The sequence below is a fragment of the Squalius cephalus genome, assembly GCF_949319135.1.
Source record: "Squalius cephalus genome assembly, chromosome: 11".
Taxonomy (NCBI): Eukaryota; Metazoa; Chordata; class Actinopteri; order Cypriniformes; family Leuciscidae; genus Squalius; species Squalius cephalus.
Window position 1 is genome coordinate 7,706,617 of NC_137132.1, and position 12,956 is coordinate 7,719,572.

At 36.5% G+C, this 12,956-nt stretch overlaps 1 protein-coding gene across 4 annotated transcripts in view; it reads right to left on the reverse strand.

Moving 5' to 3' along the window:
- Positions 1 to 283: 283 nt before the first annotated feature.
- Positions 284 to 12,956, reverse strand: part of slc8a2b (solute carrier family 8 member 2b) — a 111,020-nt gene continuing 98,347 nt past the window's right edge. For 3 of the 4 annotated variants that reach the window (XM_079886737.1, XM_079886739.1, XM_079886738.1), the window contains exons 9-13: positions 11,284 to 11,301; positions 10,614 to 10,738; positions 8,737 to 8,836; positions 7,892 to 8,170; positions 284 to 5,613 (exon numbers count right to left, since the gene is read on the reverse strand). In XM_079886737.1, coding sequence (XP_079742863.1) covers positions 5,237 to 5,613; positions 7,892 to 8,170; positions 8,737 to 8,836; positions 10,614 to 10,738; positions 11,284 to 11,301 — 899 coding nt within the window. In that variant the 3' untranslated portion in view covers positions 284 to 5,236. The remainder of the gene's footprint in view (positions 5,614 to 7,891; positions 8,171 to 8,736; positions 8,837 to 10,613; positions 10,739 to 11,283; positions 11,302 to 12,956) is intronic. The other variant, XM_079886740.1, reaches the window with a different exon arrangement.

Below are 12,956 nucleotides of genomic sequence, written 5' to 3' on the forward strand. Positions count from 1 at the left end.
TGTTGTCATCGGTTCGTATGCCCATTAATAACCCAACTGATAGCCTGCCCTACAGTATGTGGTAAAATACGTTTTTTTTTTACAGTCCAAAAACAACAACAAATCTATTTGTTTTCTATTTCTAAAGGAGGTTGTCATCAAGTCTTGCTCTAGACTAAATTAGTTAATGGATTAGATCCGAAAGAACAAAACATGTATAGCCTACCTCGTAATTTCAGATCAAGATGATGTTGAACAAGGATCCAGATGATGAAATTCAATTACAAACAACCAAAAACTCACACACATCTTTTCTTTTTACTTTTTTGAAGCTACAGGCTTTAAAACTGTAAGTCAAAGCAGTATACAAAGCAAGTGTTGTGTTTTCAGATTTTAAAGAATAGTGAGTTTTAAACATGAAAACATTTCAAGTAAAAACAGTCATACTTTAGCTGAGGACAGTAAAGATGCACTTAACAAGAAATAATAACAGAAATATACATTGTACACTCGTAGGTGCCATTTATGAACCTTAAAATAGTTTACTTTCTCTATTTTTATTATTTTTGATGAAAAAAGAAAGCTTACTGGAATGGTAAACTGTCAGTATTGAACATAATGATGCTGTCAAAACTTACTACAACACAGTTCTCTGAACTTGACTTTTGTGATCACTAGATGGCATTACAACTGCTGGATTTATTTGAGTGAATTATCTGATCTGTACATTTTACTGTCCTATTTGCATGATTGTATATACAAATTAACAGTAATAGGCCGACAGCAGCCTTTACATACGGAGATCCAATAATTTGAGTTTTGATGTGTTATATATAGATGTTATTACAAACCACTCAAGGACAGTACGTTTAAAATAAATAAACTATGGTCTGCTTGAGCTCTAACAGCTACATCATTATTTTTTTCTTCTTAATTGGGACACAGTACACATCATGCCATTTTCTTCCAAACAAATGTCCTCAGCCTTTAGTTTTGTCTTGACTTTTTCTGTTACTGACATGACAAAATGAACAAAAACATACAAACATAAAATCCTTATATATTACTTTCTAGTGAATTATTACAGTATTTGATATATATTAATGTCACATCATTTCTGACACATTATTAAAGTAATTTAACAGGCAGAAAGAGAATGATCACAGATAGAAGTGCACAAAAACAAGGCAGGGAGCAAGACCAGTTTGAGGTCGACACATACAACATACAAAAGGACAAGACAGATTCATAACATGAAAAGTAACAACTATTTTTCACATTTCTCTAGGCAGAAAAGAAATTAAGTGTAACAAACTGTTTGTCAATATCTTCCTCACTTCCAATTCTATTCTAAAACAAGGAGGATCATTAATATAATATTGTGTGAAGGGTACAAAAATACCTGCAAGTAAAATCAAATAAAAATGCAAAATAAGAAACGAAAGATGGGATAATACAGTAAATGTAAACTTTGACACTAATAACAGCTCATGCCTACAAACAGGTACATCATGCATTTTGCACATTAGAGGCACATGTACAGCTTCACATTTACAGTAATGAACACAGTCCAACCGCTCAGATATGCAACATCATCACCAGACATGTGTTGGAAAAAGCCAAGATGGCCTTTTCTCAATGAACAACATGCCCTTAACACGGTTAACAGACAAGACAGTCACAGCTACAGTGTATTCTTACTCTGTTATCATGAGTTAAATTCCTTGTAAATGAATTAATAAATAAAAATAGCCTTTGGCCCAGTGCACAAGAAACTGTTTTACAGAGACATGTTACTTGCAATTCAAAAACACATGATAGATAGACAGACAGACAGACAGACAGATAGATAGATAGATAGATAGATAGATAGATAGATAGATAGATAGATAGATAGATAGATAGATAGATAGATAGATAGATAGATAGATAGATAGATAGATAGAGTGTGCAGCACGTACAGATGTATTTACTGCACTAATAAACACTGCAAATGGAGTCTGAATTATCATACAACATATATGGTGATTTCTTACAACCCAAGTAAACCTACTGAAAATATCTAAACATCTTGGAAATAGTTATCAAAAACCATTACATCAAGAACTACTGAGCTTCCTATCAATTTGAGAACACTTGGAAATAGAAAAATCACCTACTGAAAATGTCGTATTCCAAAAAGGTTTTACAAAGCGTTCGACTTCAACAGAGTTGTAAAAAGAGTAAACATCTGACATTCAGGGCAATGGGTGATTTCTTCCGCTCGATTCAGCTCGATTCCACAAAAACATAAGATCACTGATGATAAAACTGAATAAAATTAAAACCCATTAACTTTCAGAAAATCTCTATCACGCTCCTTGTCATTTGTCGGATTTATTGCACGTTCTCTTCGTAGTGTTAAGAAGAAAAAGCCAACATGCACTAAAGGAAACCTGGAAGCAAGCAAAAGGGTCAGGATAGGCACCAAGTATTACTGAAGGGTTTACTGTCACATATTGCACGCTTTGTCTCAATCAATTTGGTTTCTGTTGTACTCAGAGAAAACATGAACACACTAACACGTAACACAATACAGATACAATTATGAAATGTTATTAGCTAAGTCTCTTAAGGCAATAACAGATTTGGGATTCTGCTCATCTAAGATTGACCCCGTCCTTCAGGGTTTCAAATATGAAAATCTCTGTCAAAGAAAAGCAACATTTTCTTACATTTTCTAAATCGAACCCCCATTGAACAATTTTTCTACTGATGTGTTTTAACAGTCCGTTTAAGCCAGTTGAAGTTGATGCTGATGTTGAGCGAGTATAAAACAAGATTTCATGCTTTATCATTCTCACAACATCTAAGTCAGAGAACATATTTCTCTCTGCCGTAATGCAATCAAAGGCATGAACGTTGTTCAACGTGAGAAATATGAAAACGTGAGGCAAAGCAAAGCTTGCCACGTGAAAACAGATCAATGGTGCTTTTTTTGTTGTTTTTTTGTTCTTGAAAATAATAAGAAATCCTGATCTGCTCTTCAATAAATGAAATATTCTTAAGTAAATACTGATCTCACACTCAAATATCATAAAAGAGATCTGGCAGCCATCGTTGTAGTCGCAGAATCGGTCGTCCCTTTTAGTAAACAAACATTGTAAACTTCAAATTCATGCATGTCTTCAGAGTCAACGCATGCCTTTATAGATCTGCCAATATCTACTCAATCATGCATTTCGATTGACTAGACCACAGACAAAAGTCTAGCACAGATACACACATCACACAGCTTTTTACAAACATCTACAGACTGGACAGATGAGCCGACGACACAAAAACGCTTAGAATCCCCTTAACGTACATATACACACAATCCTGAGTGCTCTACGAGTAAACAACATTTTATTGTGAATCTGTCAGGGACCAGACGATTCAAGGACCAATCAGCTTTCAGCACCACGCTAAAGAGTTTATAAAGAACCAATCAATGCGCAGCTCTTTAAATCATTAATTGTTAGAAGCCCCAGACAGCTTTACACAATGGCGAATCTGTACAACTTTAGTGTTTTGTTATGAGAACTTGGATGCGTCAAATAAACGTGATCACACCCTAATAAAGTCGACATCCAAATCATTCGTCCTCCTAATAAACCTGTATTAAGAAGAAGATAAACTCTCAGTTACTTTGACTGGACTGAGCTCCATTCGATGGAGACGTCTTTTATTCCTGGCATACTCTGAACACTGCTGTGGTCTCATTCTAAAGAGAGGAAAACAGTTTCACGCACATCCCAGTATAGGCTTGGAGATATGGAGATGACGGCGGGTGTTTTCCGGTGGGATTTTTTACATTGAGAGAGTTCCATTGTCTCCGGGCAGCAGAAAGCGCAGAATGAACAATTGAAGATTCAAATCGTCATGATGTCATCAAGAGAGTTCCATTGTCTCTAGGCAACAGAAAGCGCAGAATGAATGTAACAATTGAAGATTCAAATCATGACGATGTCATCGAGAGCAGTGTTCCATTTCAGCAGGTCCCAGTCATAACACTGTGTGAGACGTTGAAGTGTGGAATAAGTGTTCGTGTGAAAATATCTGGATCCAATGCCTTTAAACTAGCAGAATATTGAGTCTGAAGTTTGATGAATAACTTTCTAGTTCCATCTTCAATCATTCTTCCGTCCGTGAGCTGACGCAGCCCTATTTTAGACTCTTTTTTTGCCTCTATTTTGCTGCCTAATACGAATTTCTGGTATCGTTAAACATTTTATATTTTGTCATTGTAGGGCACAATTAAAAGTCTTTGATCGCTTAGTGTCTAATAAACAGCTAAGTCTGACAGATTAACGGACAATATTTATGCAAAGTAAATATTTTGCTATTTAGCATTCCAGTCACGTTACTGTAAAACTGAATTAGTGTTGGCTCTGATGAATGAGCAGTCCGACATCAATCACTCAAGCTGAAACATTAGTTGTACAGTACCATTTCAATTTAATTTGTGACTGTTAGGTGGCGCGGTCACACTAGACTGCATTATTATTAGTTATTTATATTTTATTACTTATTAAAACAAGAAGCCCTAGAGCATGACATCATATCCTGCTGTGCATATTCACTGCAGGCAGGGTCTAAAGTAATTTTGCATGCTTGAAAGTCCGTCTTGCATTTTACTCTGGAGTCATATATTGTACGATCTGTCAAGCAGCGATCGTAAAGAACTGCTTTAGTACAGAATGATGCACACAGCCCAAGCAAAACTGCTGATCCGTTAAGCAGCTCTATTGCTGGGCATTTTCATTAGCATCTAAAATGCCATCACTATAGTTGGCGTTTCCTTTTCTCTTTACTCTGATGTGTTGTGCCCTTGAACCGTTAAAAAGCCTGTTATGTCACAATGTCTGCAGTGCTAAACAAAAGTCGTCAGTTCTGCCCATGAGCTCGAGAGACGAAAAGACTATTTTACATCATCGCTCCCTCTTTTGTTCTAGTGCTTTACACTCTTTTATGCCCTCTTTTGCTACATGCTTTGCATTCATAAACTCCTCTTCTTTCATCTCTCTCAAACATTGTCCATCTCTTGTGGTTTTTCTCTGAACTTCTTCCACCTTCCACCAATTCTCTACCAGGGTTCTTCGATACATCTAACTTGAACGATCCTTGTTTTACCAAATACGTGTTTTGTAAGTGTGTGTGCAAATTTGTGTGTTGATGTGTGTAGCTTCTTGGCTCCGAGCCTCCCCCCTCCCCCTCCCTCGCTCTGCAGGGCCGTTCAGAAGCCCTCGATGTGGCAGTAGGCCTCAAGGCTGGAGAAGAGGATATAGAGGAACCACAGACCCAGAAAGAGGAGTGTAGTGAGTATACGTGAGACACGAGGGCCGCCCAGCTCTCCCCCGATTGACGGTCGGCGCCGGAACAGTAGTACCGCCATGCAGACGAAGGCAAAAATAGTGAAGAGTGTGACGGAGAAGGCCAATGATCCGGGGTCCACGTTAAACTTCTTGCCCTTGATGGCCCAGTACACGGCCGCCACGGACCAGGCCACGCCGATACCCAGAAACACATTGACGGCATTGCTGCCGGTGACGTTTCCGATGGAGGCGTCTGCGTACTGATCCTGAGTAGCGGCGACTTTACTGGCGAATGTGTCTGAAAAAGAGAGATAAAGAGCATGAGAAAATATAGGCATTAGTGGTCGATTTATATATGGACAATATTTGTGTAGCTTTTCATTTCTTAAGGCGAGACACGGCAGGCAAAAACATTGATTTTTCATGCAGTGGTCAGTTTTGAGATTTTGGGCTAGTTTACTCCTTCAGTATGTGTTCTTTCAAGCTGCTATAAAGAAAACGTTGAAAATATACATTAAGATGTTTATTTTATTACATTTTGTTTACTTGCGGCAGTAAGTTTCTCCCGAATTTACCAAGTTATCATTCCAACACGACATGCCAAGTTAACCTCTGTTTACTGAAGTCTGTCATGACCGGTATCGTTGTAAAGCTCTGAGTCTCCTGCACAACACTATGTAACCCAAATATGGGCATTTCCTTCCTATCAGTAAACAATCGTGAATGTCCAAAGGGGGATTTAAAGCTAACGACGAAATCTCATTTAGAGCTACGGTATATAAATCTTTAAATGCCGCTTTCTCAAAAAAAAAATTCTCAAAAGAGTTTTTTGTCATTCTCCAGTACAAACATCTCAGCCTATGTACACCAAACTTTCCAGTTATACACTTAGCAGCATTCTGAAGATATGTTCAGAGGGATTTGTTAATAAATCATTCCTGGCCTGATTTATGTGACATTTTAATAAAAAATAATAATAATGGCGAAAATCGATTTTTTTTAAGGCTATGGACAGTATATTTTGATTTCCAAGGTAATGAAAGCATATATTCTGAAATCCCTCTGAATTTTTTTTTTCATCTTGTGTGTAAACAAAATGAAAAAAGAATTTTGCACCTGGCTTTATCATATGTTCAGATCTATCTACCGAAAATATTTGCAAAATCGTGCATATTTAATGAGATAATGCCTAATTTGCATAATTAAACATACAAATTTCTAAAACTTGTAATACATTTTTTTTTTTATATGCTTGTGTAAGTAATCAACTGAGGAAGTTTCATGGTGATATCTATTATTTTAAAATTTTACCCTATTCACCTGTAGTGTCTCGCCTTAAACATGTAGGAAGACACATTATGGGCATATTCTTGAATATGTCCAGTGTCAAGATTCATCCAGCTCAAATTGTGAAAGAATGGTTGTGAGGAGAATGAAGAATCAGTTTCACACATGAATTGGCTCCTCTGAGTCCAGATCTTGAATTTATTGAAAGTCTTTGGGATGTGCTGGACGAGACTTGCATTGACAATACAAGATCTTGACCAAAAATGTATGCACCTCTTGATGGAAATAAATGTTGTGATGATATTTCCATGAAAAGGTGCATCAATTTTCCCAAACACCTTCAATGTGCGATCACTGCAATAATGATCCAATAATATACTCGTAATCAATTGCCTGTTTAAATCCAAACAGCAACTTTTTTTTGGCCGGCAATGTATAATATAATATAATATAATATAATATAATATAATATAATATAATATAATATAATATAATATAATATAATATAATATAATATAATATAATATACACACATTAGATATTTAGATTTCATATTATTATTATTAATAATAATGTTTTTTGTGTCATTTATTTTTACTAAATTGTGATATAAAACTATATGCACTACCATTCAAAGTTTGGGGTACGTTTTTTTTTTAAAGAAATTAATATTTTTATTCAGCGGGGATGCATTAAACTGATAAAAAACGGACAGTAATGACATTTATAATATTACAAAAGATTACAAATATATGCTGTTCTTTTGAACTTTCTGTTCATAAAAGAATCCTAAAAAATAATCTGTATCACGGTTTCCACACAAATCTGAAGCAGCACAACTGTTTTCAACACTGATAATAATGAGAAATGTCTCTTGAGCAGCAAATCAGCATATTAGACGGATTTCTGAAGAATCATGTGACACTGAAGACTGGAGTAACAATGCATAAATTTGAACTTATATTCAAATAAAAAACAGTTAATTTAAATTGTAATAATATTTCACAATATCACTGTTTTTACTGTATCTTTGTTCAAATAAATGCAGCCTTGGTGAGCAGAAGAGACTTCTTTCAAAAAAAATCTCACTGATATACCGTACATAGATCCCAAAAAGTATCTGGACACTGAAGTCAAAAGTAAAAAAAAAAAAAAGTATGTTTGTGCATTTTTGTTCCCAATAAATTCATCTTGCATTTATGCTGTGTTATTTAATGCAGTGTCATTCAGAGATTTTAAAGTGTGGCTGAAGTGCCCCTAAATATTGGCTTAAATGTCCTGAAGCACACCTGGGATAGAAGTGCCCAGAGCCACGAACACGACAGCGGTGACAGTGTCCCGAAGGCCGACAGTGCAGCCGAAGTGAGACGCCAGGTCTCCGATGACCGCGGTGAGGAGGCCAATTACAATGATGGACACCACGAAACAGGCCCAGCCGTTCCAGTACTCCGTGGGCGGAACGAACGCGAACAGAACCTTCCAGAACACTGTCAGGAAGTGCATGACGTAATCGCAGCAGGACGGGAGACGCTCCTCTCGACCCTCATCTTCATCATCGTCTCCATCACCTGAGGATGACACACAATATTAAAGATTTAAACAACCACATTCTGGACAGTTTTATATGTGCGGTCATTAACACAACTAACCACCAGATGACAGTCTCACATCACTTACTGTACATGCACCTCCATACACACACAACCTTATATCCTTCAATCCAAACCATTTTTTTTACAAGTTTCATCATAACAAAATAAATATTGTTTGACTTTAAATAAACAGTATGGACCATTTCTGTGGTACTTTTATGATGCATTTTAAGTTGTTATGGAAAATTGCGCACTGAACACTCTTCTTTTCTGTTCCATGAAATCAAAGTGCACAAATGCTTACAAAACAAGTCATTTTTTATCTGAGCTATTGTGTATTGCTGAAGCTTCTGAGACTGAGCTTTTAAGAGGAGCAGCTTGAGAATGAAAGAGCCTCATTATGTGTTTTATTAAGTCTGTGTATCGCTGAGGGAATGACATTTATACAGTGTGACTCATACAATGTATTCCTGTTTCAAAAGAGACATCCAACACACTGTTGAAGAACACAAAAGGTGTGTGAGACAGACAGACAGACAGACCTGCACTGACGGTCACCGCATCCACAAACTGCTCTCGCCAGGAATGAGTGCCGATGACCAGCGCCAGGTTAGTCTTCTTGATCAGTTTATCAACGGTGCTCTGAAACACAGCAACAGATCACTGGCAACATTTAGACCACAGGATTCAGTACATTTAAGGTTGTTCACATGACATCATTAATGTGGCCCATATCAGACATAATAAACTTGTGTTTAAACTCGCTTGACGCTTGCAGAAACTCCATCATGCATCATGTCACAGTTCAGGATAATCACTAGGGACTGTGCTTGTTCTTGGGACTCTCATTGTAACGGTGTCAATCTATCCTGGTATATTTGTCACAAATATTAACAAAAATTTCATAATATCATTTAATATTATGCACAATTATGATATATGACAAGAAGTAAGATTGACATAAAAAAATCATTCTGATGTCACTGTTCACTCTGATGTCATTATCTATTTATTTATTTCTATATGTATGTTCAGAACTGAAAATATCAGAGTTAATGTGATTCTTGCTCACAAAATAATAAACAAATATATAATAAATGGCAATAAATACATACTGTATATTATTATTAGTATTTTCAGAATTTAAAAATATTAGATTCAGAGTGATTTTTGGGATAAAAAAACAATAATAAAAATAAATATGTCTATATATAATAAATTATTAATATATGCATAAATATTATCAATGATAATAATAATACAAATAAATATATATATTACTATTAATAGTATTATTATTATGATATATTTTCAGAATTTAAAATATCAGATTCGGTGTGATTTTTGTTAACATAAACAATAATAAAAAATAAATATATGTATACAATAAATGCAATATATAAAATAAAATATATATGCATAAATATTATTTATAATAATAAACACACACACACATATATATAAGAAAGAAAGAAAGAATCTGAATAGAATCAGATCTGGACCACTGAAGTGCTGGCAATGAATTCTTTTGATATTACTATCATGACCAACCTAATGAACCTGACAACTGTTCGTTTAGCACCACTGATCTGATATATGAGTGTAATATTTATATCATCAGAATTTAATCAACCCATCAAATGTTGCTGTCATCAACAAGCATGAACAGAGCTGAAAAACATAATGCATCTTTTCACCCCGGGTAATCATTAAGTGGGAGCTTCAAATGATTTTTTTTGGTAAATAGTCATAAACAGTTAGAATTGAAAATTATGCACTGCAAATATGAAGAAAAAAATCTAACCATCGTGTGCAGGAATACATTGGGAATCTACTGGGAATCACAAGCTATGGGCTGGTATCAATGATGCATGTGCATTTTTCATGCCGTATACCACATACCCTAAATAGACCTGTACTGAACGCTGTACATGAGGAACAGATCAGCATGCATGATTTCACCATGTGACCTTATGTCATGTCTTTTTAGAGGTTGAAGAACAGATGGAGTAAGACCATCTGAAAAATGCCATCATGATTTCTTTTAAATAAATTAAAATGCTTTAAATAAATTAAAAGACCACCTGAAAAATGCCATCATATTTTGACATTACATTAATTAGAATAAAATTAAAATATTAAAATACAATAAAATATGGACTGACTGCTTTTAATGTTTTCAGATGGGATACCACAGTAAATTCATAGGACTTCACTAAACTAAACTAAACTAAACTAAACTAAAATAAATAAATAAATAAATAAAATAAAATAAAATATGGAACTACAATTTCCAATGTTTCTAGATGTGATGCTTTACATGCTTTACATGCTTTCAAATTCAAATTTCAATATATATATATATATAAAATAAAAAAAATATGGACTGACTATTTTTCCAGATTTTCAGATGTAATACCTTAAATTCATAGGACTCCTCGATCACCACCTCCAGCCGGCTGTGCTCCCCCAGAACAGGTTTGCCCATCTCTGCTATCTTCCTGGCCTCCTCCTCCTCCGTGCTCAGCTGTGCCTCCGGATCCTCTGAAAGAGACACATGATAAAGGAAAAGAAACAGACAGAAGACAGAAAAGAATGAGATACAACAGGCAGGAAATGGAGGGCATACCCCTTCCCTGTCAATCAAAAACAGCTCAACCAATTAATACGACACCACGTACAACACCACGACACACACACACAAGCGAAACAACACGGTTTGAAATCAGGCTTTGAGAGATGTTCTGAATGCATGTGATGCCTCTGTGCCAGACTGTGGATTTACAAACTTTTAAGTCCACATTAAAAATGTACAACCATTTTACTTTCTTCCAGAGTGAAAAAGATTCAGAGAGTAAAAACTGGGATTGATTAGATTGTGAAAACTACCATTGAGATTTTTTTTTTCACTTTCTGTCTAATCTTTTGAACTCCTCTCTTTCAGCGGTCCCTCTTTTCACACCATAATCGTGTCCCTCAAGGGTTCAGGGAAGCTTCTAGCGCTTTTTCTCTTCTCTTCTGAGTGTGTAACATGAGGATTAGTGTGGACACATGTCAGAGTTTGATCAGAGGTTGATCTGAAACCTTACCTTGGTTCAGCAGCAGGGCTGCGTGGTGTAAGGAGGGACAAGAGAGATGGAGTTAGTGCTGAAGATGAGTTTACTCCATTAATAAACACATACATACACACACAAACACACACATACACATACACACACAAACACACACAAACACACGCATCTACACACATCTCGGAGCCGTGGTCCTGTTCCAAACCCTAGTGAGCTGCCTCTCTGAATACTACGGGTTTATTCACACCTGTCTTGTTTGGTTCAATTGAATTGAACTCAAGTTTGTTTCCCCCCTTGGTGCGGATCTTTTGGGCAGGTGTAAATACAGCAATCGCACTCGGGTATGGATCAAACAACCATACCGAGACCCAGCTGAGGAGGTGGTCTCGGTCCAGTTCCAAACAAACTCTGGTGCAGCGCACATAAGAGCATGCTCTCTGCCGGAACCGTCTTGCAGCACATCTTAATCTTCGCAAAATTCTAATTACAACATCGTATAGATGACTGTGGCAAGCAGGATGAGGCCGAGGGCCGTGAGAGAATGGTGGAGTATCTGCGAGACGCACCGGTCACGTATCTCACGGAGGAGCGGAAGCATAAAATAGAGAGTGATGACAGTGAAGGACAAGAGAGGACCAGGCCTGGACTTTTATTATGTTTTGTTTATATGTCGGCAGTCGTCCGTGAGGGACTGCCTTTTTTACTTTCGTTTTAAGTTTGTTTTATTATTAAATTGTTTAAATGTCTGTCAGTTCCCGCCTCCTTCTTCCCATAACAACATACTTTGTTACAATGACATTGTATCATATGATGCTCATAAGTTTCTTCATATTGCATTAGTAGCTGATAACACCAAATCAGTAAAAGAATAAAAATTGCACTATGTGTCAATAAACCCTAAAACAAATGCTCAGACAAATAGCACTGCTCATTTGATGCCTGCATGAAGTCCCTTTTTTATTATATTGCGAGTGTAAACTAGGGATGCACCGAATCTAGATTTTTGGGGTTCGGCCGAATACCGAATCCACTGGCTAAGATTCTGCCGAATCCGAAACTGAATACCGAATCCTACTGCCATCCTCAGTCCATTAACACAGTAAACACATTAATGAAGTAAACAAGGTTCTCAGCAGTGGATTTTTCATTTTATTTTATTTTAAATGTAGAAAAAAAAAAAAAGAATAAGCAACATTCTGCATTTTAATAGCGCCGATGTTGTGTATTGTTTAGGGTCCTTGCCACCACGAGTTAAATCGGCATTGCAAATTGAACATGTAGCTCGACTTGAATTGCCTTCTTTTGACTGAAAGTACTGCCAAACAACACCTTTTCTGCTCACGAGTTCCATTTTCACTTTCTCACAGCCTACTGCATTCGAACAGTCCACCTACTGTAACGAGTGGAAATAAGGTGTGGCCCTTTTAAGAGCTGCGCGCTCCCTGTTGAACTCTCTGCAGTCTGTATTGTATGTGCCGTGCGCCTCAAACACCCCATGTATGCAGGTTATTTCTGCTTGATGCTCATTTTTATCTTATTTTGTTTATTAAGTAACGCTGTGGACAGTAGAACGTGTGACAGACAGTTACACGAGTTCAATTGGGGAATAAAGTGCGAGTTGTTAGAAGCCAATCGCCTCCGTGAGTCTGCCTGGCCTCTGCAATAACTTTAGCTGTGAGCTATCCCTATTT